We start from the raw sequence: 27,361 nt of genomic DNA on the forward strand, positions 1-27,361 counted from the left end.
AGTGGATTACTATAGCAGGTACTTTGAACTTGACAGACTATGCAGAACAATGGTCACTGCCATAATACACAAACTCAAGGCAGTCTTTGCTGGGCATGGAATAACAGAGACTGTTGTATCAGATAATGGCACTCAATACAAGTGAAGAGAATTTGAAGCCTTTGCCAACATATGGGATTTTACTCACATAACTATCTAAACACATTATCCCCAGAGCAATGGCCTCACAGGAGAAATAAGCAGTGGTGAAGTGGTGAAAAGTATGACTGAACTTATGTAAAAGGAGGCTGTTTGCCTTCAAAGTAAAGGTTGCACCTTTTTTTTTTTTTTTTGCATTTTTGGCCACAGTGGTTTTTGTTAGCAGTAGAGAGAGACAGGAAATGGGGGAAAGATACAGGGGAAGACACGCCAGCAAATTGGCGATGGGCCGAGACGCAAACCTGCATCGCCTGCACCACAACGCGGCATATGTATGTGGTCGCCGGCTTCACCACTAAGCCACCCAGGCGCCCAGGTTGCACCTTTTGAAATGTGTGGAGCACTGAGGTACAGCTTTTAATTTGGAGGTGAACATTCAAAACTTTTTCAAGTTTTAATACTGCTCTCTGGTTAATTAGCAAATGTTTGCAGAAAGTCCTGCATCTTTTGTGGCTAGCAAAAGCCACAAAAGCAAACACCAGGTTTCTGGTCCAGCACCCTCTTTGCAACCAGTTTAACCCAGCAACCACTCACCAACCAGTTGGGGAATTTTTCCCCTAGTGACCCGTGGTTGCCAGGGGGTCAGTGACTGGTCTCTAGGTCTGTGTGAGTGAAATCTTACCTAATCTGGAAAGCAAGCAAAGCAAAGACATACAAGGATCAGCCAAAAGATTAAAAATATTAGGTGAGGTGGGAAACACTGATTTTCTTTTAATAGTGTGTTGCTGCCCTAGAAAACCTTGGGTCATGGTATTCAGATGTGATTGCTGCTAATCAAATACACTTGATTAACTGATCATAAGCAAGTGTGAACACCCTGATAAACGCAGAGTTATGGGTGGTTTGCTGGTCTGGAGCATTCACAATGCCAAGGGGGAAAGCCATCAGCAATGATCTTGCAGAAGCAATTGTTGTTGCCCATCAATCTAGGAAGGGTCAGAAGGCTGTTTCCAAGCAATTTGAAGTCCATCATTCTACAGTGAGAAAGATTATTCACATGCATGGTGGTGGACGGGTGATGATTTTGGAGTCGACCATGAGCTCCTTTGAATGTCAAAGTATTCTAGAGTCAGATGTGAGGCCATCCGTCTATCAACTAAAGCTTGGCCAAAGCTGGGTCAAATGATCCCAAGCACAGCAGCAAGTCTACAAGAGAATGGCTGAAAAAAAGAAAAAATGATGTTGCAATGAACCAAAGTCCAGACCTCAACCTGACTGAAATGCTTTGGCATGGCCTTAAGAGAGCTATGCATAAACTAATGCCTGCAAACTTCAATTCCTTGATATGAGCGACTGATAAAGCCAAACAAAAAGCAATTACTACAAGTTATTACTGCTAAAGGTGGTTGTAGATGCTATTGAGTCATGTAGGCTGTAGGCTTACATGAGTGGGCGCTGTAAAGTTCCCAGTTGTTTTAATAGGCGTCCCCAAACAGTGAACATGTTAGGCTGGCGTAGAGACTCCATTGTCCTGTGGCAGCTACAATGAGAAAAAGAAATGAACAGCAAAAGACAAAAGAAACAAAAAGAAGAAAGAAAGAAAAAGAAAAACAGATGGTTGAAGATTTAATGCAATATGGCATGAACAGAAAGAAATCTGGTGAGTACTGCAGAACTGCAGATTAGTCAAGAACACTTAGAAGTCATTATAAATCTGGTATGTCTGTCAAAGTGACAGCACTGCCCATTTCAATTTATTTTAATTTGACTGGAAACTGCAGTTCTCTGCTTTCAAAGGGGAAAAAAGGTCCTTTTTAAACATGAAAATAAACATAGTAATTGCAACTTTAAAAGATTTGATGTCTTGAATTAGATTTGAGGCTGTCACATGTTGTAAAAAGCATAAAGAGTATAATAGACCAATTCTCATAAAAACAGTCTAGAAAGAGTAAATGGGTCAAATTCAAATGGCCTAAATAAGAATTTTCTGCTTCAGCAAAAACTCTTACTGGAAGCAACTGGCAAAGTTGCTTCTTTTGTAATCCATCAGGATGACATGGCGCCTTCTAGGATGTCAGAGCATTATTACATCACGCTGATCCGGTAAGTAAAGTCTGGATTATTTGATTGATTTGTATTTCTTCAGTAATTAATCTGCAAGATTACAGATAAAGACAAAAAACTGTCTTCTCATTGTGAGAGTACAGAATTGAAGATTTTATACCTTGGTTTGATTTTAATAGAAAGCAATATGTAAGTTTGGATGAAAAAAAAAAAAGAAACTTCATCAAGGAATCATGCAGACAGAGATAATGGTATAAGTACTACAGTTCTTCCGAGGAACTGGCTCCCAATCAACATCTTCAGCTACAGTAACTGATCCATGCCTGAGTGCATTTTCCGCACAGTGATGGTAAGACCTTTTCTTGGGAATACACTGTTGTCCAGCAAGAGTCTTCTTGGAATTAATTATTATCTCTATTCTAATAACAAATATAATTTAAATGTGTTTCTCTGGGGGTATTTATGCTTTTCTTCTTTTTCAAAACTTTCCTGTTCTCCTTATTGTGCTTGATTTTTCCAGTCCAGGGACATACTGCATCAATGCATGCTAGCAAAAACCCCACATTTATTTTAATGTAATTCAATACAAAACCATGCCATTTATTCTCCCAGGAGAAATTCCATTTACAAGGCTCTCACTCTCTCAAACATTTACAAACACTGAGCTGATGCAACCTTGTCTCTCTCTCTCTCGCTCTCTCCTATCCTTCTCATGGCATCTTTCTCTCTCAAGCTTTTAGATCCCATGTCAGCAATGTTGAGTAGTCGGGGGGCCCTCCAGGAAAAGTGTGTTAGTATCAATTGCTCCCATGGGGAATGTCATCTGAGAAGAGCTCTTTTGCCTTCAAATATACAGCATGAGTTCAGCAGCTGAATCACAAGATAGAAATGTAATATAGCTTTTCAGGCATGCTTTGGCAGAATATAAAAGTCCAGCTTGTTATCTTGACCTTCAGAATGTGTTGGATCAGATGATGAGGCATGACTAATTGTGTGTGGATACCAAAGAGGACAGGGATACTGGATAAGCAGAACGCTGAGGTCAGGGGCTACTGTCAGGATGCTCTCTAGGGCTTGAGATTCATTTCACTTCTGAAGCACTGGGTATTACATCTGCTTATTCATGTCTTACTGCCCTTACCTACCCATTACCTTTCAACACTATGAAGTAAACAAACATGTTAATTCTGCAGTCCCGGAAATTGAAAGTTTGGATTCACTGAAGCATCCTGCCTGAATAAATAAATTCCAGTCATCTCATTTGTTTTGTGAGATTTCAGTACTAAACCAGCAAACAATCCTCCATAGCTTTCAGTCATCTGTCCCTTACTGACTTTGCATTTCATGCAGATGTGGGAGGCATCTCAGAGTTTGCAGAATAAGGCGCACAAATGAAATAAGTGTGGTGTAAACATATGCTCTCTCTCAGAGTTAAGCCAAAGACAGGATCCCAGTCATGTCTGCAGGCTCAAGGAGAGCTCCAGAGCCTGGTGTCAAGCCCAGGCGCTGTGCCCAGGACTTGCACACAGGCACTCAGCGGGATAATAATCTGATAATAGCAAACACACATTTGGAGTTATTATGTAGAGACTTGAATAAAAGAAAAAGATCAAAAGAAAAAAGCAGAAATGGAGAAAAGGAAAAGAACTGGCTCAGGCTGAGATTATTTCCTTTAAAATGTTGCTGAAGGCTTCGAGAACAGCATGAGAAAGATATATACAAAAAACAAATATTCATGTTAGTGCCTTAAAGCCAAAAATACTCACATGAAGATTTCCTCTCATGCTAAATCAAGACTTCCTTTGCTCCATAGTCAAACAGCTCACTATGATTTTTTTTTTTTCTATTTACATTTTTTAAGGTTACACAGCTTATTGATCTCTTTAAATTCCCACTTTGTGATTTTCCCATTACCTATTATTATAACTGTGCAGCTTCCTGGCCCAGGTCTGAAGGCAGCTGCCCTGAAGTTTAAACAAACACAGTTCTGACTTTTTCCAATTCCTGTTTGAGGTTGATCCACAACAGGCTGAGTGGATATTAGACGGGAGTGTGGTCTTATTTTATTATTCTGTTGCCTTTGAGAATTAAACCACCTAATGGTTACAAATGTTTTACAAATGACTTCAGTGATTCACGCAATACTGTGGCTGAAAAATATGCTCTGCACATTGTTTATCATAGATATTGTGTCAGACCTTTAGTTCACATATTTTTTTTAATGTTTTTTGCCCAAGGACCTGTTTGATCCAGGCTATAACGAACCATAGTAAACATATTACTTGTAACAATGAGTCATTAAGCTCACACACAAGACTGTGACTAGGGTGAATCAACCGAAAATATGTGCATTTGTAGTTGTATGTGAAGGAGAAAGACAGAGATTTGTTTTAAGGCATAGCATAAAATGTAATAATTCCCTAATATATGCAGTCAGTCTTGTTGGTATAGTTTCTTTGGATTTAAAAGACAGAACGAGAGAGCACATTATGAAACTTTCTCTCTTTTTTGGTGGGTAGGGTAGGGTGGATGCTTATTGCACTTTTACAGTTTCCTGTTCTTGTTATTCCCCCCCCAAAAAATTTGCCACAATTGCCTTCAACACTGGTGTGAATTTATTGCTTAAATCATTCCGTTAAATAAAGCTGAACAGTTGGCTCTTGAGCTGTGTTCAAACTGACACTTACCAACAGTAAAACAAGATCATTTTTAACAGCAAAGATTAAAAGCACAAACTGGCTTAAACGAATAAAGTGATGTGTTAAATTATGAAGTCTCAGTACGTCTCAGTAACAAGGCTATTGGACAGCGTGTAAAGTTTAGAAATTCAAGTTCTTTTGGAGTGAACTGTGTTAACTTTGTTTTTAGCTACCACTGCAATAAGGCCAACAATTTGTACAATACTTTATGACACAAAAATGTTACTCAGCCTCCAGCCTCAGCTGTACTTTACTGCTAAATACTCTCAAAGCACACTGACCTCATACAAATGATGAAAGGAATAAAAACGGGAAAACAAACAGACTGACTGAAAAAGCCTTCCTATAAAAGTTTTGAGGAGTGATTCAAACTAATACACAGGCATGTATGCGTCAGTATTGTTCATCCAGAGATGCTCATCTGCATAACTTGGTTGTAATGAATGCTTATTTAAGTTACTATTGCCTTCTTATCTGTCATGGTACCAGGTGAAACACAACAAACACAACTAAATTCAGATAAAACTGAGATTATCGTACTTAGCTCTAACAAGTGGTGCCAGGCATAACAAACCCTGGCCCCAGCAGCTGATTTGAATGTTGATTGTCTTACAAACATGTCACTCTCCAAACATTGAATCACAGAGATAACAAACTAGTACTATTGTATATGTCCATAATTTTCCAAGGTTTAAGAAGTTGAACTTCAATAACTTTCATTTTATAGTAATTTTCATTTTTTTGTAAAAGCTTTATCTCTTATAATGGAAAATATCCTATTTGTTGGGTGGGTGAAAATATGGGAACTGAATGATCGGATTGATAGAGTCAAATGTTGTCATAGATTCACGTATCCAGATCATATCATATCAAATGTTACATGTCTATGGACAGTAGTGATATGCTTCTTACTGAACAAAGGAGCATGATATGTCTTTTTTCAGCTGAGATACAGCCAAAAATATACATTAAATTGAGTTTCCCATGTTAAATTCAAGTAGCCTGCAAATCCACAACCTGGATCAGATCAAGATGGCATTTGGTTTAGCCCTAGTTCTTGGCCCTCCACAAGTGTGTACCAAAAATCAGATGAATCCGATAGGTTTTCTTGGATGCATGAGTTCTTTTTCATTTACATTTTGCCCTATGTTAAAAAGTCTGTGCCTCGATTTATTTATTTATTTAACCTTTATCCAGTTACGGCAAAAAATGTTATCAGGTGATCTAGGGGTCACTGGCCATCTTTTGTGCAAATTTGGTATGAATTAGACTAGTAGTTTTGCTTTAATATTGTTGACAGACAATTCCTCCCTCCAGGGGCAAGGTAAAAATCTTAGAAACATGGTGTCTAGCTAGATACTTTCTCTGGATGGCATTAACTTGGCCTCCAGTAACATTGCAAGGAATCTTCACAATCACCAGGATTTGTGACTTTAAACATTAAACAAATATGGACTGCTTTTTTTGTATTTGCGCAATATCCCTAAAATTGGAAACATCTTGCCTCAAAGTGATGTTGAAAAAAGTAGTTCACGGGTTTATTATGTCTAGGCTGGGCTATTGTAATTCATTACTATCAGGCTGTCCTAAAAACTCCCTGAAAAGCCTTCAGCTGATCCAAAATGCTGCAGCGAGAGTACTGACAGGGACTAGAAAGACAGAGCATATTTTCCCCATATATCTTCCCCAGTAGAGCACTTCAGTCTTAGACTGCTGGCTTACTTGTGGTTTCTAGGATACTTAAGAGTAGAATGGGAGGCAGAGCCTTCAGCTTTCAGACCCTCTTCTGCCACTCTGCATAATCATCAGCTATTATTAATCTCTGGGTCATTTCTGCAGTGTGTCTTTTGTCCTGTCTCCCTCCCCTCACCTCGAACTGGTCACAGCAGATGACTGCCCCTCCCTGAGCCTGGTTCTTCCAGAGGTTTCTTTCTGTTAAAAGGGAGTTTTTCCTTCCCACTTTCACCAAGTGATTACTCATAGGGGGTTGTTTTGGCTGTTGGGTTTTCTTTGTAATAATTACATGGTCTTGACCTTACATTATAAAGTGCACTGAGGCCACTGTTTTTCTTTTTTTTAAATCTGTTTTTCTATCTTCTATTTTATTCACAATAGAACATAGAAAATATCAACTGTTTAAACTGAAACATTTTACAATTCCATAAAAGACATTAAATCTCAAAAAGTTGGGACAGGTGTCAACAAAAGGCTGGAAGAGTAACTGGTATTAAAAAGAAACAGATGGAGGAACATTTTGTACTAATTAGGTAAATTGGCAACAGGTAAATAATTGATTATAAAAACACCATCTTAGAGAGGCAGAGTTTTTCAGAACTAAAGACGGGCAGAGGTTCACCAATCTGCAAAAAACTACATCTACAAATTGTGGAATAATTTCAGGATAACATAAAATTGTGAAGGCCTTAAATATTTCATCATCTGCAGTACAAAACATTATCAAATCTGGAGAATCTGGAGAAATCTCTGTGTGCAAGGGACAAGACCAAAACTCAAGTGCAGGCAGCACTGCATTAAAAACACACAATTCCCTCGTGGAAATCACTGCATGAACACAGTTCACTCTGTCATCCACAAATGCAGGTTAAAGCTCCATCACACAAAGATCAAGCCATATATGAATATGACCCAGAAACGCCACCATTTTCTTTGGGGCGAAGCTCATTCAAAATAGACTGAGGCAAAGTGGAAAGTGTACCCATATGAATCAAAATTTGAAATTCTTTTTGTAAAACATGGATATTGTCTCCTCTGGGCTAACGAGGAGAGGGACCATCAGGATTGTTATTAGCACTCAGTTCAAAAGCCGACAAGGCATATCAGTGCTGAAAGGTATACACAGGTTTTAGAGCAACATCTGCTCTAAAACATCTTTTTTCAGGGAAGGCCCTGCATATTTCAGCAAGACAATGCTATACTGCATTGATTACAACAGCATGGCTTCATAGTAGAAGAGTTTAGGTGCCTTGGGTGTTTTGGTTGATTTTACTTTTTTTTTTTTGTCTTTTTCCCTCTATTGTGATTGTCTGCCTTGCCGTAACTGGTTGCATCTTTGTTTTATTTACTCCCTGTGTATTTATTATTTATTCCTTTGTGCAATTAGTTGGTTGTCAGTCTTGATTTTTGCCTGTTATGACCTACCTTACTCCCAGTCTGTTTCTCCATGGCTCAGTTTTATTTCCTTGACTTTTGTTGGATTTTCTGGACTTACCTGCCAAAGTGCCTTTGTTTTTTTGACAAATCTGATATCACCATTTGTATCCATATCCAGATATGGTAATAGGAAAATGCATAATCATCCAGGTAGCAGTTCAACATATAAGCTGAGTAAATCAGTGATGTAGGCACGAGCAAGGTCATACAAGGTTTTAAAAGTAATAAGTAAAAGTCAAAAACAATTGTGTGCCTAATAGTGCAGTGTAGCAGGGAGAGGCCCTCTCTTTGAACTTATTAAATGCCTGGGAGCTGAGATTCGATCGAGCTGGAGGTGGGAGATGGCCTTTTGCCTGGGCCAAGACTACAAGGAATTTCAGTAATACAGGCTTGATGAAATGAGAGCATGGATGACTTTATCAAAGTTGGCTTTGACAAAGCAAAAAAACAAAAAACTTGAACTTTTGCAGTACTATTAGGTCAAATAAAAACGCATGCCCAAACTGCCCTGGTGAGCTATGTGTCAAAGCAAAGTTCAGAGTAATGATATGCAGCCAGAATGCTTGACATTGAAGGACAAGATTCTTTAGGTCACAAGTCAGGTCTGGAAGGACAAACGAAATGATCTCAGATCTGGGCTTATTAAACAGAAGTTTGGGAACATCCATCAGTCAACAGAACATATAACTGTTTGCCAACTGCGTAATAATAAAATTGAATGTTTTTTTTAAATTACATGATCCAAGGAAATCAATGAATAGAGAATAAACTGGGACCTAAAATTAAATCTTGGGGGACCACAGCATGAGGATTCTTCTTGGATGAGAACCTCTTTCCCTCAATTAGAGACTGTTCATTTCTTTGTAAGTGAGCAAACTCACAAATCAAATAATTATTTCCCCCACTGTATGCAAACATCTGGCCACGACTGTAAATTCATCAACAAATTGATCCACAAAGCCAGTGATGTTGTGGGAGTAGAGCTGGACTCACTGATGGCAGTGTCGGAGAAGAGGATGCAGGTCATTATGGACAATGGCTCCCACCCACTCTGTGGCACAGTGATGATATAAATATATATATATATATATATATATATATATATATATATATTTTTTTTTTTTTTTTTTTTGCCCACAGTAGCTTTGATGGGCAGTAGAGAGAGACAGGAAATGAGGGAAAGATATGCGGGCAAATTGGTGACAGGCAGGGACTCAATCCCGTACCGCAACGCGACATATGTATGTGGTCGCTGGCTTCACCACTAAGCCACCCAGGTGCCTCCAGAGTTAAATTTATTGCCACAGCCAGTGTCTTCACTGTATTCATAAGAATTCTTGTGTACATAATAACTACTAGCCAAGCTGTAAAGACTGTAAAAAATGTGAAGCAGACTAGGAACAAAATATTTGTCTTTAAACTTTAAACTAAAAGTTACACCTTTGGCTGTTAGGCACAATTTTCACTTCAAAAGTGAATGTTCTATGTTTCAAGTTTGCGTCGCACTTTTTCATGTTTTTCACCATAATGCAATAGAATCAATTAAAACAACTTTTGTTAAATTGGATTTCATTTATATAAGCATAAGAGACATTTTATATTTAAGAAAATTGTCAGAAATAACAGGAAAATGCATTTTTTTTCAAAATAAGACAACAGATATGTTGCGTGTACTGTATTCAGAGAGTGGGTACCATGTTTACACGTTTCAAGAGGCAACTATGCACGCAATATCCCTGTTTCAACTACTTTTAAACCTTTCATGTCTGTATTTAATGGAAGTTCACCAGGGCAGGGATTACTTGTAATGAGCTACACATTGGAATGAAACCCTTGTTAATGTTATTATTCACACCTGCACCCTTCTGCTTCAAGTCAAAAAAGTCTGCTGGCACACAAATCCACTTTCAAAGTTACTTGAACAATTTTTTTTTGTTTTTTGTTCCTTTATTTGTTAAAATGTTATTCTAATTAATGTTATTTGTGGTCCAGATGAGAAATTTGCAAACAGAGAATTAAATGTTGTACTTCCATGCAATTTCTCATATAATGTGTTCAACCTCATTTTGCAGTAATACTTATTTCTGTATAGCTTTGCATGCATTGCTACATAAGAAAGTGATAAAATGACATCTTTTGGTCTTTCCAGCACAAGTCTGTCAGATTCTTGACTAAGCAGTACTGACCGGCAACCTCCACCCCTTGTCAACAGACAATAAATCTGTCAGATCAGTCAAAAAAGGTGGTCTCCATCAGCGAGTGGTGATTTATTGCCAAAGGTCTTTGCAAACATTGCACACATTGTAATTGTGCTTACAACTAAGGTGCCATTCCTGAGAGGTGAGCTAGTCTGGATGTAGACTGGAATAATAGTTCCCATGCTGCAAGTAAAAATTATCATTCATGCTCACTCTTTGCCACAGTGCAGACTGAACAGTTTGTGTGTTTGCAGCCACTAAAAGAGCTGCTCAAAAGACATTTGTATCGGTAGGACTTGGCCTGATTTGTCCTTCCATTAGCTCAGTGCATGAGTTTTTCTGTTTGAAGCAAATAAGGAGAGTAATGTTGGCAGTCGGATGAAGTGATTGTAGCAGCATTTTGCTGATCACTGAACTGTCACCATCGAGCCCCGGTTATAAAAGTGTGACAGAAAAATTTGGTTTGCCTGAAAGAATTTCTCCCACTAAGCATATCCATCCATCTTACATAAAGGATAACTTTTCATTGTCTTTCGTTTTAGTCAAGATGGAATAAGTATAATGATTTTTAAAAAAAATCAAATTAGACTCAAATTGTGAAAAATAAAAGCATATTGAGGGATACTGCATCTCAAAAGGACTTAAATGTTCTTATTTTTATTTGCCTTTACAAATCCCTGAGTGACACATTTTTTTTCATGCTAAATATTAACCACACACAAAAAAAACATCTTGTAGCACACAAAGCAGCAGCTGCATGTATTATTGTAACAACAACGGATTATGATTTCAAAACAGAGCCTAATAACTCGTGACGTTAATATATGTGCAACTTTTCGACTGGGTGGTTTGCAAGTGGAACAGTATAATTATGGCCTGCAGTAGGAGGAGCAGCAGCAGCAGCATGTCTCTAAACTTTTAAAAACTACTTCCACAGGTCCCAACATTCGTTTGCACACATGCTCAGCACCTCCTCATACACTGAATGTCTAATTCACTATTTGGGAGCTGAAATTCCTGAAATTATAGTAAGAGATAAGTGCAGACTTTAAAATAAGTACAGTAAATACAAAATTTACATTTATCAGATGTCCAGAAAAATGGCTTTTTTTTTTTTTTTGCAAAAAGGATTCATAGTAACTTCAATGAATGATTCTCAGCCACCACGTTTTCTAAGCCAAAATCAAAATTGCAAAAAATCCCAATTTTTTTTTCTTTTTGCATAGAAAAATCTATTTTTAATAACCACCCTTCTGATACACTGATGTATAGCGAAGCAAACCGATCTTTGAGTAGACCGTTCAAAGTAGCTTTATCAGGAAGTAATTCAGATACATACAATTAGGTCCATAGTTTGTTGAGAAGAGAAACAATTTTTGTAGTTGTGCTTCTGTACACCACTGCAGTGAATTTCAAATAAATAATACAAAAAAATTAATATGTGAATGTCGTTGACATGGTTAGATGTTAAACTCTTTTTCTTAACCACAGAAATAATTGAGCACTTCAGTTGTTGTCTGTGGTCTTTCAGGTGTTTCGATGTTGCTGAGCTGGCCAGCACATTCCTTCTTTTGAAGAATGTACCAGATTGTTGATTTTATTTTTATTTTTTCAGCCTAATGATGGCTGCCTTCACTTCCACTGACATCGTCTTGGGCATCATATTTAAAGTGATTGTGAAAAGTTTTAAAATGTAGATTCAACACTTTGAATCACCTTCAGATATTATATGAAATAAGAAGGGAGCAGGCCTCACCTGAACACGAGGCTGCTTGTCAGTCAATAATCCGGTTAATTTTGAGCCTCTGAAAATGGGAGGAAATGTATAATAATTGGTGCCGCTCATAAACAGTCCAGCAACATATTAGATTGCATGAATTTTTAAAAACTCCATTCCTAAACTTTACTCATCCACAAAGAGCTGCTGCTCTGTGCAGTTTCTCCTCTTTCTAGCCTCACCCTCATTTTGGTGCAGAGTGTTTACACAATGGCTCTGTTCTTCAGCGTTGGATGAGGAACATATTTCGTATTTGCTAAGTTGTCCAAAGCTGCAACTGAGAAAACTACAATTTTGCAGTCAGGAAACAATAAGGAGCAAAGTCATTTTTCATTTTGACAAGAAAAAAAAATTACCATCTAAAGTTGATCAGAGCTGAGAAACCTTTTGCCCAAATTGCAATTTAATATTGCATATTTAAGTGAATTTGTGCAAGACATTGCAAAACAAATGAAGAAGCCAATTTTTTTTTTTTTCAAGTGTTGTTTTCAGCTTTTGCATGTTAAATGTATTCAGAACATCTGGGAGTAGAATATTGCACGATGGAATTGGAAGTTTTGTTGTGCCAGCTTAAAGTTGGCCAATTACATAACAATTACTGGGACCTCCACTTACATCCTCTATAGTTTTATAGATGGTGTCAATCAAGTACAGTCTGTATGCCTGCATGGACATCTGCCAGAATAACTGAATACTCTGCTGTGGACATATGAGGTCTTTAATAATAACTCCCTCCACAGACAATTAAACTTCTTTCAAACTGTCAGATGAACACACTCATTTGGAAGGTTAAAGATAGTTTGAAACATTTTCTCATTTCCCATACAGCTGACCTTTGAACAAATGCTAATTTTTTAACTAAACTGAATATGTAACAAGACTGAATAAACACTGGAAACGATCAGCAATCAGCAAATGAAGCAGTCTGTTGACACGAGATTAAAACAGCTCACAGGTTTGACTGGAAAGCAGCTTGTTGTGACTGATTGGATGGTAGAAGAACATGAATTCAAGGCCAGAGACCTTCAGCGTTTTCCTCTACTCTGCACTGACACCTAAGATATTATCACATGATGACAAGCTCATATCCATATGTCTGTGTACGTTCTCAGTCATTCAGGTCATAGTAGCCTCTGGAGCTTGAAGAGAACTGAAGAAGCCTTTCAGATGAGAGGTGAAACATATTCAAGAAGCAAAAAGAAGTTCAGTTGCCCTTTATTCAAGCTCCAGAGCCTCATATACAACTCAGCTGTACTAAATAAAATTATATGAGGTAAACATTATGGGTCACTGATAAAAGCTGCTCAGCCAGCACAAAAAGGCCTTCATGTGAAAAACAAGCGCTTCAGTAGTTTCCAAGACCACCCAAAAGAAAAAAAAAGGTATGTTTTGGATGTGAGGAGGTAATGGAATGAATGGACAGGACAATAAAACTACTATTTTAATAAAAATGGTTAATAAAACTTTCAAACTTTTCATTTCTCATTCCCAACAAACGGTTGTGGATGTTGTTCCGTTCCAAAATCATTAAACTGGCAGTTTCCCCTGAACTGCCTCTTTACCTCCAGTCTCTGCCTCTTTAGAAAACAGGCCTCTTTCTCTTTTGCTGCTCAGCTACCTGAGGAAAGCTGCCAATAGTAAAACAGAGAAAAACAACAGGTAATTTTGTCCAGTCAAGGCTTCATTTTACCAGGAGATGATGGCAGAATGGTGGGAGGCCAAACTTATTATGGTTTTGCTACTGAAGTGTACAACAAGCATTTATTTCATGATGAAATGTTTAAAAAAGACTTATTGTTTTATCTCTAAACATCTTTGCCTAGCCTAATTTAACCATGTCAGTGCTTGTGCTCAACATAACTGGACAGTAACCATTGTGTTGTCTCTTTAAACATAACTGTTTGAAAGCAGCAGACGAGTTGAAGTGGCTGCACTATATCAGAATATGCTCCTACATCAGTGTATTTTCTTGACCTTGAGTTAAGATTTTTAGTCAAACTTTCATTTCCGTGGTCAAAAATGAACTTTCATGCTCAACTGCCTCTGTATTGTTTGACACTGCAGATGTACAAAATGAAACAGAAGATGACTCACCGTCTCTAAATATGGAAAGCCATTCATTCCAGTGAAAGCACATATACCACAAAAATGTTACAATCAGCCCCTTCTTCAGTGCTCATAATGTATGGTTAGTGTCTCTCTCTAGTCAAGCAGGCACAGAAATCAATTAATAGTCACATGTCTCGAGTTCCATCCAATCATTTATGTTCGTGATCCGTCTCGTTCATGTAGGCTCATTCATCTCTGTCTCATTCATTCTGCTTCCTTCAAGGCTCGTGTTGATCCTCAGTGTTTCTGCTCTGCCTTCTCCTTGCAATTTACCACCCTCCACTTCCCCAGCCTTCTCTAGCATTAGGTGTGGTTTCAGGAAATTTTTCTATGTGCTAATTTTAATTAAAGAGGAACTTGACTGATTTTACAAAGTCTTTTGAAGACTTTTATGATCTTGGGGAAGTGCTTGTACATATGTGAGGGGAAAAAAGGTTGTAGTACATAAAGCAGAGGTGTGCAATTAATATACCCAAGGGCCCACATGAGAAACTGGGACTGTTGTGGAGGGCCGAACCAATAAGATGAACTTCTGAAATTTTATCTCTTTATAAACTGCTACTGCTACGAGTAGATGATACAATTAGGCCCTAATTGTGGCTCCCTGGGAAAATTAATTGCCCACCCCTGGTAAAGCATTTTGTTGCTCCAGAGAAAAAGAAAACATCTGGAGTTGCACAGTTTAGAAAGACTTATCCAAGTGCTTCTAGCCTGGCATCCTGGCATTAATCTGCTTTCAAACTGTTCACAGCTGCATTTTGACAATAATCTGGAAGACCTGATTATGGGCACCGAGTTCCTATTCAGTGATTGATGCTCATTGTCATTTCCTCATCAACACTCCTAAAAACAACACATAATCTCACCAATTAGGGTCGTCCACTAAGATTACCCTAATCAGCCACAATTTTAAACCCTGTATTACTGCCAAAACAGAGTCTTCAGCACATGGGGCCTCTGGGGGTGTCCTGTAGCATCTGGCTCCGGGATGCTGGCAGCAGATTCTCTAGGATCTGTGAGTTGGGGGGAGGGGAGATCTGTGGATTGGCCTTGTTCCGGTGCATGCCAAAAACGCTCAGTCAGATATGTAGAGTGTGAATGCTGGGTCAATGCGAATGCTTTTTCTGCTATCTCCGGCCCCTCCGATTACTGCAGTATCCTCTGTTACCCTGCTGGGGGAGTCTGCTGCCGTTGGAGAGTGCTGTCACCGTTTGGGAGGTTGTGCTCGCTCTGCAACAGTGTTTAAGTAGGTGATACATGAATTAATATGCACAGGATCCAAGTTTCACAAGACATGAACATTGCTGATCGCCTTCGTTTTTGCTTATCCGTGCTTAGTGATGCGGTGATGTCTCAGCACTGTGTTAACCCTGCAATGAACTAGATGTTTGTCAGCAGGGAGGTGCAGCTCTTGGATGAATGCTTCCCAACTACACCGTGGCTGTGTCCAGCTTTAAGTTTTGTGGTCGTGGTTGAAACTTTAATACATGTGCTCAGTGAAATGATACGACAATATGCATACATTCATTTCACGTGAAAGTAAAGTAAGTGCCAAGGGTCTTTTGAAAGACAGATTGGCATAACATTGACACAGACAGACAGGGACCAAGAATCTGCAGTATTAGGTGGGAATGAAGGATCTATTTTATCTATTAGGAGGATATTCTCTGCCCAAAAACACATGGAGAGAAATCTTTGCAAGGCTGTGAGCGGCAGACAAGTAATAAATCATTTTTGGGGTGGGAAAGGTGAAGTGGATAATCTATTTTATGTCCATAAGTGAAAAGAGACGGAAAAGAACCAGTTTCTAAGCTGGGCCTTTAACTGCAGATGTTAATCATAGTCAATTTTTTATGAGACACCAAAAAAATGGAAGCAAGTCTCACCAAAATGGAATTACACGTTTTCTATTTTCACACCATTTAAAATATGTTGTTTCTAACTCAGGATTCGGTTAAAGTTACTGGTGTCAGTTTATCTGACCCTCATAAATAAAAATATGTTCAACATCCATCATAACAGCAAGGGAAGGGGTGGGGGGGCTGGGGGGCTTTTGCTGTGGTCAGGATCAGAGGAGATCTCACACTTACAAAGCTTAGACAATGCCCTCGAATAACACCTTGGGGAAGTTACATTTTCAACTTGGATGAGACATCAGGAAGAATGAGACACATTTGTGAGAAGACAACCATAACCTCCCTTGATTAATTAATCAAATCGTCTTCCAGATGCGATGTGTCACTGAGAGTTTGGAGGGAAGGGTAGAACAAAATAATGATCAGTATGTTGAAACCAACCAAATCACATGAACTTGAGTCGATGACTTACATGCACCGAACAACACAGTTTCACATGACCGTACCAGAAAGGTCATACAAGTGAGAGAGGGTTAAACAAGGTTACGCTCCCACCCAAATAGCCATTCACACAAAGAAAATTGTGATTTCAGCTGTGGCCAGAATTGTGACACAAGACATGCTGACAGGAACTTTAAGCAGAAATGATTTCCAAACATTTCCAGCAGCAGGCCGAAGCGTGAAAAAACACATTCAAATGAAGACCAAAGTGCCAAACAACACAGTTATGCTTTTCTTCTGTCTGTATTCACCTGCTGGCCAGACCGTTAACAAGAATACTGACACATTATAAATCATTAAACTTCCTTTGTACTTACCAATCATTTAAACTCATAATGTTTGTTTGTTTTTTTCTTAAGTCCTAACTGAAAAGGCAGGTATCCTCTCCCAACCAGAACTAAAAAGTTAAACCTTTTTCACACTGGACTTATTTTCACCTGTTTGCTGTACAGTAAGTTTGTGATATGGCTGATACTCTGCAGACATGGATTCTGTGGCTCGGAGCATGATGGTGCTTTGCTTTCCATTTGCGCGGAAAGATTTCATGTGTCAAATCCAGCCAAGGAGCTGGCTGAGTGCTCTGAACAAGAATATACAAATGTGAGCAACGTTACACTGATTTTATTTGTGCAGAATGACGCCCCCTGCTGAAACGTTTCATCACATTTCAGCCGGAAAATCTTTTTTTTTAAATTCTGATATTTGTTTTGATGGGTGTCACATGAATGAAATTTGCAGTTCAGCTTCAGGCAGAAATACACAAATGTCATTTTCTCACAGAGATATGTATGTGTCAGTCTTAGAAGGGCATTTCATTAAGTGCCATCCATCCATTTGCTATCGCTTATCCTTATCAGGTTTGCTGGGAGCTGGGTTCTATCCACGCTGTCATAGGGCGAGAGGCTGGGTACACCCTGGACAGGTTGCCACCCTGTCGCAGGGCTAACACAGAGACAGACAATCATTTGCACTCACATTCACACCTATGGACAATTGAGAATCACCAATTAACATAACCCCATTAAGTGCATGTCTTTGGACTGTGGGTGAAACCCACGCAGACGCCGGGAGAACATGCAAACTCCACACAGAAGAAAGGCCACGGCCAAGGTGGCCTTTCTTCCTGTGAAAGAAGAAACCAGGACCTTCTTCCTGTGAGGCAACAGTGCTCACCACCACGCCATGCTATTACAAATGTTGGGTTTAGTTGACATAGCTTCCCAACTTTATTGTTTAGTGTATGGTTTAGTTTTCAGAGCTCAAAGGCTGGAGGCTGCTCCAGATGTGCACAAGTCTCTGTCTGTAGCATACCTCTTTAGGGGAGATAGTGATGTCATAAATCAAGAACCTGCATTCTCAAGCACTCTCTCCCCTTCTTCTCCGATTACCGAACCTACCAATTCCCTAAATTGATCGATCAGTTTGACCCTGCTAATAAAAGCATTTTTTTTTTTTTGCTCGCTTGAGAGCAGTACAATCGGTGATCACAACCTCATGTAAATGTAAATACCCACAGAGTGGTTTTCCCAAGCCACACAGCTCTGCAATGTCATTGGCTTTATCGCTGCCTTTAAAGCACATTCATCCTTTTTTCATTTGCAGATATAATAGGATAACTCATCGTGAAGTCCCCAGGGAAATCAGTGTCTACTTTTGTCATCATTTTACTATAAATCACCATAGATTTCGTTCAAAGGAAATCTGTTCAACAGGAAGACATTACCGCTAACGAGGAAAGGACTGCCTGCTGGCGGAGGTTTGGAGCTGGGTGACAGTGCGCACTGTCCTTTCAGCACCAAGGTATCACTTTGCTCACGGCCACAACTTTACTCACCCATGCGGTGAGAGCACCAAGTGGTCACTATAAATACCCTGCAATAATCAGATTGTGTCACAAAAGCGAAAAATATGTGGAAAAAAAAAACTGACACTATTGTTCCTGAAGACTCCAAGATCGAAAGCTATGTATTTGGATGGTTGCCTATTAAATCCGTTTTCTTCAGAAGCTGTGAAGCTACATTTACTGCTTTATCCTCGTGGGTCTGTCTTCACAATATTGTGGGGGAAAGGGGGGACTGGGAGGTGGAGTTGAATGGCAGCCACCTGCACGCCCATGCATACACACCGAACTGCTCTGACCAGAAACTACAGGGCAATAAGTCTTAAAAACCGTTAGCAATTAATTTTCAGAATAATCCTTAAACGGTCCACAGCCTAATTGCGTTTCAATTTCCATGAAGGATGTAAAACGCGCAATGGCTCTAATGAGGTTATGAGACTCAGAAGAAGGATATGGGAGCATTTCCACTAAGATGTCAGTATCTGCGATGTATTCTGGGCTGAGTGGAAATTTCAGTGGAAGTAGCCTATTAGTAGGAAAAACGCTTCCTGTAACCGCGTATCGTACATATAAATGGAGCAGGGCAGAGGAGGGGGGCGCAGAAAACTTGACACAGCATTCAAGTGATGGTCAGTCAACCAGTGTACACTTTCCGCTACGAGCCTACGCCAACGACGTGTCTTATTATCACAGACAGTGCGGAGTAACCCACATCGGACAGGTCACCGCGTCGGCGAGACAGAATAAAAAGTGAGCTTCAGTTCTTGGCGACTAATCTACTACTTCAGCCAGGACGCGCACGGGACCTGGAAGCACCGGATCGCATTAGCTGTTCTGTGCGCTCTCTCCTCGCAGTCTGCCGGTGTTCAGAGGATGACCACAGTGGCTCAGCGAAGATCCATGACTTCACAAGCTTTGCTTTTGCCTTAATAAAGCAGCCTTTAAGAGGACATATTTTGGACCGGACAAACTCCGAAGTTGCGCACAGTTTAATTTCTTACTGCTGTGTGCGCGGAAAGTGATCAGTGTCTGGTGACGTTATAAAGGTATAAAAAAATTTTTTAAAAAAATAAGAAAAGAAAAAAAGAGTTTAATATACCACTTGTTATTTTCATTTCTTTACTACGAACTTAAAGATTTTTTTTCTTACAGATACCGTGTTGCTTTTGTTCCTACATTGACTTAACTTAGCCTGCTACGATCTAGTCGGGTAAAAGAAGCTTGGATGATAATAGGAATAAAACTTTTCAAGCTGCAATACTGAACGCACAATTGGGCAATCAAGACATTAAATCTAGTAAAAGCATGCAGCCTATAGCGTTACTATTTAAAATAACAAATAGCAAGCAGATTTGCATAATAAGGTTTCTTTTGGAAAGCACATTTTAAGATAAAGTAGGACAACGCATGGATAAAACAACCTAATAGGCCATCAATTATGAGGCGAACTTGATAGCCTATTAGGAGCTTGCAACATTGTGATTTGGGCTTAGTGCCCCATTGAGATCCGCTTGTATTATTGTTTATTGCGGCGTTGGACGGATTTTAACCAGCACTTAAGAGTTGCTCTCGGCGGGTGTAGCGTAATGAGATTCTGGGACTCCTGAAGGTAGGAAATGAAGGGCTGTGCGCAACACTAAACATTCCTACTTGATCTCTCCTACAGGTGCCCTGAAAAAAAGAGCTCACATTTTTTCCCTTCAATCCTCGGGAACTATGGGCGAACTGCGCAAGCATTTCATTATGGGACTGGTGTTACTGATGTGCACGCTGACTGACCACTGCGGCGAGAGCGCGCCGTCAACGGTCCCATTGGGGGATGCATCGGCCGGCGTGGACGCGCAGCAAAATTTCAGGCGGATGGCTGAGATCGTGAAACAGGTGGAGGGGAGCCGGGGACGCCACAGTGCCAAAACAGAAGCGCCGAAAATCTCGCGGGAGACAAGCTCTCCGGGGGAACAGAAGGATTTTCGGGACTTGAAAGCGATCAGAGAGAATCAGGCTATCGGTGAGTTTTCTTCTGGGATGGAATTTTAAGTTGGATCTCAAAACGATGCAAAGTCAGGGATGTAGCATACTAGGATGTAGAAGTATCACAGGGTACAAGTTAAAGGGTCGATGCACCCAATTTCCTTTGTTTTGTCAATTATGCTACCCAGTGCACGCAGTGAAACCAAAACTATCTGCCGTGGCTCTTCAGTGATAGCACTGACAATCTTTAAAGGGTCATTTGAGCGAACTGACCCTTTAAAGATGTCTCATATCTGATGTTTTAAGGCTTACTAATAAAAACAAATGCTGACTATGATAAAGACTGAAACTTGTAGTCTTAAACCTCTGACACGCTTTCCCCATCTTCTCTTTTTAAACAGCTGTATTTCCCAGAGATCTAAGAAAGAAGGAGAAGTTCATAAAATATTTAACAGGTAAGAAATCGCTACAAATTAAATGTCTAGTCTATTAAGTTTGTTAAAAAATAAATTCTACAAAAAGAGGCCGAAGCAGTGGAATATAGTACATAAAAGTGTATCATAGCCTCAGATGATGACTATAAAACACATGTTAGTGAAGGTTGCTGTAGAACTGGAAGTGTTCCTAAAATCTGCTCTACATTTCTGTTTCAGGTCCACTCTACTTCAGCCCCAAGTGCAGGAAGTCAGTATACAAACTCTACCACCAAACTAGAGACTGCACGATACCTGCATGTAAGCTGCAATTTCACGGGCCCTCTCGACACCATGAGTAATGACCGTGTCCCTCAAATGTCAACACACTAAACCACTCACTGCTGTTCCATCCTGCTTTTTCTTTTTTTTTTCCCTCAGACTTCAAAAGATGTGCGCGACTTCTGACAAGGTTAGCAGGCAGCCCACAGTGCACAGAGGGGTAGCACACACCAGGTACTGTAATGTGTTCCTCTGATTCAAACATGACTCTTTTATGGGGATTAGATCATTAATGTGTCTTGTTGAACATAGAAAACAGAGTTTAGGGCAGATTGCACACTGGGTGCTTGTAACATAATGATTGATGTTGCATGTGATAAGGAGGAAGTAGGAGGTAGTCTGCAAGATTGTTTACTTATACATAATTAACAAGTCCACACTGTAAAACTGTAGTCACAAGTAAAAGTCTTCGGTGTGGACACACAGATTGAGATAATTGAACTGTGTATATGTTGTTATTAGAGCAGCATTGATGATACACAGGTATTTTAGGTATCATCCTGCTTTTATAGCTGGATAATTGTCACTACTTTATACAATCTGTACAAATGCGTTATTGGTTGTTTTGTTCTATGTGTTTTTTGTTCATGTAAGTTTGATTGGTAAGGTCACTATAAAACAGAAAGAAACAAAGAAAGAAAGAAAAAGTATAGATCTAGTGGTATTTCTCTCTGAAATGTTGTGTAGAAGTATAAAATGCACAGTAGCATACTTCTTAATTTGCCCTTACTTACAGTACTTAAACATACTTTACTTTCCACTTCTATGGCACACATAACAGAACCTTCAAATATTGTACTTTTTGATGTATTTAAATTTCAAATGAGTGTCTGTGTTCAGAGTCAAATTCTACAGTATAATTTATTCTAATGTATAATAGTATTTAATATTATTTAAAGGTATTTTTCTAGTTCCTATATAAAAGTATTTTCTTCCAGCTCAGCTGCACACACACACATAAAGACAGCTTACACAGAATGAATCCATAAACAGTGATGTAATAATCTACTTTGAAAATCATCAGGACTCTTGATAATTCATCTCTACTTTTACTTAAGTTAAAGTATAAATTCAGGAGTTTACCTGGTTGTGGATTTTTGTTCGCTGTGGTGAAAGGCTTGCTGTGTCCATACACAAATGCCCCAACAGTGGCACAGCGAGAGCAAAATATCAAGTTTCTTCTTATTTGTGATTCTTTCTGGGAAGGAAATAATTTTTCAGGTGTTTTCAGGTCAGTGCTGAATATCACGTCTTCTTCGTTGCAGGTCGAAGTCGCACACGAGTACTCCAGAAGAAAAAAAAACTTGGGAAAAAAGTGCCTTGGACAGTAAGAGGGAAGCCTAAATCTGAACAGCCCCTACCAATACTAGGCACAGTATTGTCATTCACTGAGGTCTCCTTCTGCTAAGGCGTGAATGGCTGCCACCCACCACTCAGGCTGGGCCTTGATGGTTAGTTGTCACCACATGGGAGCAACCCAGGCAACAAAAACCAGACCAGGATAAAGACAGTGAAACTGAAGAGAGGAGAAGAAAAAAGAAACGAGCGGCTGAGACACACTAACCTGGGGCCTCTTTCATGCTGGGATCCAAAAAAGATGTTGCTAAAACACAATAAGAACATATTTTTCTTCATTTATTTTGTTCAAGGAAAGAACAAAATCCAGATATACTCGACCCCGCCTGTACTACCGTTTACGCAGACAAAAAAGTTTTCACAGACCTCCAGCTGGCAGTCAGTGCATAGTTTCAGCCACTTGTGCTCACACTGAGAAAGAACTGTGATTAAATTATTAATTGCATGAACATTTCTCTGCATCTTTGTGAAAAAAAGATTTAAAATAAAACAAACAAACAAAAAAACAAGTGGTGGTTGTAAGTCACAGCCCTCCTGCGGATCTTGGTGGAGCACAGTACAGAGTACAGTTGTGTATTTGAGTCATCAAACGGTACCATTGTACATAATGTAGGCCATGACCTTTTAATGCGGGAGTAATGTGTACATACTGTAAAGGAAAACACAAGAAGAAGCCACCTATCTACCATAAATTAACATGACTGGCATTTACCAAAGGGGTGTTCAATATATATAAATATAAACCATAGATATATTTAAAAATGAAATATATTTAAATAAATTATGAGATTGGTACAAATATGAATCGTCTTTGCTGTCTCGTGCAGTATTTTGCTTTGCATTCCCGTCTTGAATGAGGAATGATCCTCAAATAACCCCGTGACTGGACTGAGTCCCAGGACATCAGATCCAGCGAACTTCCCACCGCTGTTTCAGACAGACTGTTAAAAAGGGTCAAGCGACAGAGCACAAAGTGCTTTTTTTTTTTTTTTTTTTTTTGGCTATTGCAACAAGATTTTTATGTGATCATTTTCCAGATTTGGGAGTCAGCATATTTCACATGCTTTACAACAGTCACGCTGAGAAAGATGTTCCTCTTAAAAGACTGAGTCACTCAGGCTCTTCTGCGCTGTATATCTCTACTGCCATGTATTCATGAAAATCTTTTCATCGTTTTTATTTGTGCACATTTTAAGATTTATGCTGGAAATGCAGTTCAGTAAAGTGAATGAACAGCATTGGTTCTGTAATTCCTAACATCATTTTTGGTTTCTGTAATGGCTAATCCACTAGCATGCACAAGTTCTTTCATCAAAATTATATTTTTAATGCTAAAATATAATTATTTCAGTTACCCATGAATGTTCAAACTTACTGTTTTACAAAAAAGCTGAAAAAAAAAGTAAAATTATTAACTTTTTTGATAAAGATGCCAAATTAAGTTATTTACTTGCATTCCTGAACAGAAAAACATTAGTTTTAGTGGTTGAATGTTACACTTGATTAATTTCTGACTTCAGAGAAGTCCAGTGTGCCGGCTCAAATTTGAGTATAAAAACCTGAATTCAATTTGTTATTTAAAATTCTGACAAAGAAATTAGATGTGCACAGATATCGATAGGTGTTTGAGGTGACATTTGCTGATATGCTTATCTTTTGTGTCACATCAATTTTGTGCAATTTGTGTTGTCTTAGCACAAGTGGGGAATAAATAAAAGTAAAGACAGAATAAACACAAAAAATGTAATTATACTGACATTGATTTCATCCAGAAGTTTACAGGTGGTGCAGAAACATTCATTGCAAAGACAAAATCAGGTTTACTGCCACTATAGCCAGGGGTGTTCGGCAGAAGATTGCATGGATAAGTGGTAATCTCAGACGTATGCTATATTGCCAAAAGTAGTCCTGCCTTCACACGCATATGAACTTGAGTGACATCCCATTCTTAATCCATAGGGTTTAACATGATGTCGGCCCACCCTTTGCAGCTATAACAGCTTCAACTCTTCCGGGAACACTTTCGACAAGGTTTAGGAGGGTGTTTGTGGGAATTTTTGAACATTCCTCCAGAAACACATTTGTGAGGTCAGACACTGATGTTGGACGAGAAGGCCTGGCTCACAGTCTCCACTCTAATTCATCCCAAAGGTGTTTTATTGGGCCGAAATCAGGACTGTAGCTGCTTGATGTTATACACCTGTGGCCATGGAAGTGATTGGAACACCTGAATTCAGTGATTTGGATGGGTGAGTGAATACCTTTGGCAATATACTGTACTTCAAACATGGCCTCATACTACTGTTGAGTACTTTTTTGGCCTTTTTGGGTGAACTGACCCTTTAAACAAGTGCATCAGATAAATCACTCATAAGCTCTTTGCATGAAATTTGAACCCCGTACAAATGCAACTGCTGCAGACTGAATATTTTTCTAAGAAATTACTTTGGAGGGGAACATTAATTTGTTTGAGTTTAATCCTAACCAAAACAAGAAAACACTCACTGTTTGGAGGACCTTGAATTGAACTTCTTGGAGATTAAAGTTGGCTCTGTTCTATTCAAGTGTCCCAGTGAGACATATTACTAGTGGCAGTGAGCCAGTCTGTGCATATAGATAGCAAAAAATTAAAGCACCTACATGGGAAAAAAAAATCATTTTCTTCTTTGCACCTGTGCTTTCATGCTAAAATGTCCTCTGTGAAGATGGCCCCCACCATGTATGTTTTAAAAATAAGACCACTTAAATATCCATCAGTTTTCTTGCACTTATCCAATTCAGGGTCACTTTGGGGCGGCAGCCTATCCCTGCTGTCACAGGGCAATGCTTAGGGTACACTCCTGTCACAGGGCTCACACAGAGACAGGCAACCATTTACACCTATGGCCAATTTAGAATTACTAATTAAAGTAACATGCATGTCTTGTGGAATGCAGCAGGAAGTCAAAGTACATGAGGAGAACATGCAAACCACACAGAAAGGCCCCAGCCAGCACATCCAAACCCAGTGCTAACCACCACACCACCGTGCCACCCATCACTTAAACAGTCCAGCATTTATTTCACATGATCATTTTATTTAAAATACAAAAATAAATGAATAAACTTTACAGTACTTAAAAAATGTATTAGATCACTTGTCATACAAACTATGCAGGCTACAGGTTTGGTATTTAGCATGTTAAGGACAAATAATGCAACACTTCCTAATCTATAAGTAACTGTCTGATAGACCTCATACACTAATGTTTTGGAGACAAAGTTAGAAAGGAAAGGCTCAGATGGGTTGGACATGTGCAGAAGAGGGATAGTGGATATAAGGTACTATGCAAATCATTTGGCATGTGTGAATTATTCTGTTCTGCATCTTACTGACACAGCTCCAATAACACTGGTCAACACTGATTTTGCTACCTGGTGAAAAATACCTGATATAAGGTTTTTCAGGTATGCTGATTCCAAATCTATAATCAGAATTTTTCTAGCACGTCAGGTTCTTGAGTCATACACGTCAATATTTAGTTAATGTATTGCTGTACTGCTGCTTCTCGCCCAAATGTAGATTGTGCTAAGATTTTCTAATTTTGAAATTGAACAGAGTTTAGCAATAATTTGGGTGATTTGGGGGGGGGGGGGGGGGGGGCAAATCCAAATATGGTCATTAAAATTCAATCAACTAAAGTTTAACTGCCAATATTGCGGATCAACAATGCCAGAAATTTGTAATTTCTTATAGTGACTGCTTTGATTTGTCAATAGATAAAAACAAAGTTTTAGTGCTACATCAAGTGATGGAATAGTGTTTCTGGGGCAGTCCAAAGTGATGCCAAGCTTAAAGCTGGGATCTTTGATGGACCCCAAGTCTGTGAGCTTATTAGAGTCAAAGACTTTCCATCTTCCACCCCTTGAACTAAGAGCATGGGAATCATTTGTTCAGGTGGTATAGAATTTCTTGGGCAACCACAAAGCCACAAACTATGAAGAACTAGTTGACGACATCCTCATTTCATTCAAATGCACGGGTTGCAGAATGTCACTTAAGATTCACTTCCTTCACTCTCATCTTGACTTCTTTCCACCCAATTTGGGTGATGTGAGTGATGAGCATGGTGAAAGGTTCCATCAAGATATCTCTGAAATGGAGACCTGGTACCAGGGGCGCTATAACGCAAACATGATGGGCGACTACTGCTGGTTTCCACAGCGTGAAACTTCTGTGAAGCACAAGAGCAAGTGTTTGTCACACTTTGGAATTGTTTAGGCAGACTAATTGTGGACTGTATTAGTTTGAGATTCCTCATATGATTGATTTTGGTATCTGTGTCTTTTTTTTCCAAGATATTTTGTTGGCCTTTTCGGCTTTACTTGATAGTTTTCCAGTGGAGACAGACATGAAAGCGGGGAGGAGAAACAGGGGAAGACACCCGGCAAATGGTGACAGGCTGGGACTCAAGCCTGCACCGGCCGCACAACCAAGCAGCATACATGATCGCCTGTTCACACCCTGAGCTATCCTAGAATGGGGGGGCAAGGGATGAAAATGCTGGGGCATGTGGTTGCTGTATGCTGATATGTGTTTTTTAAGAATACTACTTGTTTGAGTCACTGGTCAGGGGAACTTTGAAGGAAGGGTTAGGCAGTTTATGTAGAGTTAGATGAGGCTGATGCCGCTCGTTTTTACACTAAATAACCTTGAGCTGGTTAGCTTAACTTAGCATAAATGTTGGAAAGAGCTAGTCCACCTTGGTTCAGAGGTTTAAAAAAAAAAAAAAAAAAAAAATCAAACTTAACCTTTATTAAAACTATTTAGCATACTAGTTTTAATTGTACAAAAAAAAAGAGGTATTAACATCAGTTATCTGCAATTAGTGAGCTTTAGTGGTGTAGTTAACAAATTTGGTTAGCTTCAGACTAGCTACCTGTCCA

General features: G+C 39.2%; 1 protein-coding gene across 2 annotated transcripts; it reads left to right on the forward strand.

Annotated features, from left to right (window-relative positions):
• Positions 1–18,650: 18,650 nt before the first annotated feature.
• On the forward strand, positions 18,651–23,276 carry alkal2a (ALK and LTK ligand 2a). 2 transcript variants are annotated; one of them, XM_030721901.1, is made up of 6 exons: positions 18,651–19,399; positions 20,020–20,361; positions 20,726–20,779; positions 20,978–21,058; positions 21,179–21,253; positions 22,345–23,276. In XM_030721901.1, exons 2-5 carry the CDS (start codon positions 20,070–20,072, stop codon positions 21,241–21,243), a joined length of 492 nt encoding a protein of 163 aa, XP_030577761.1. In that variant the 5' UTR covers positions 18,651–19,399; positions 20,020–20,069; the 3' UTR covers positions 21,244–21,253; positions 22,345–23,276. The 2 variants fall into 2 exon arrangements, with proteins under 2 accessions (XP_030577761.1, XP_030577762.1); XM_030721902.1 differs by lacking the exon at positions 18,651–19,399 and having other exon boundaries at positions 19,942–20,361.
• Positions 23,277–27,361: the final 4,085 nt, after the last annotated feature.

Source organism: Archocentrus centrarchus, chromosome 24 (assembly GCF_007364275.1).
Source record: "Archocentrus centrarchus isolate MPI-CPG fArcCen1 chromosome 24, fArcCen1, whole genome shotgun sequence".
In the NCBI taxonomy this organism is placed as follows: domain Eukaryota; kingdom Metazoa; phylum Chordata; class Actinopteri; order Cichliformes; family Cichlidae; genus Archocentrus; species Archocentrus centrarchus.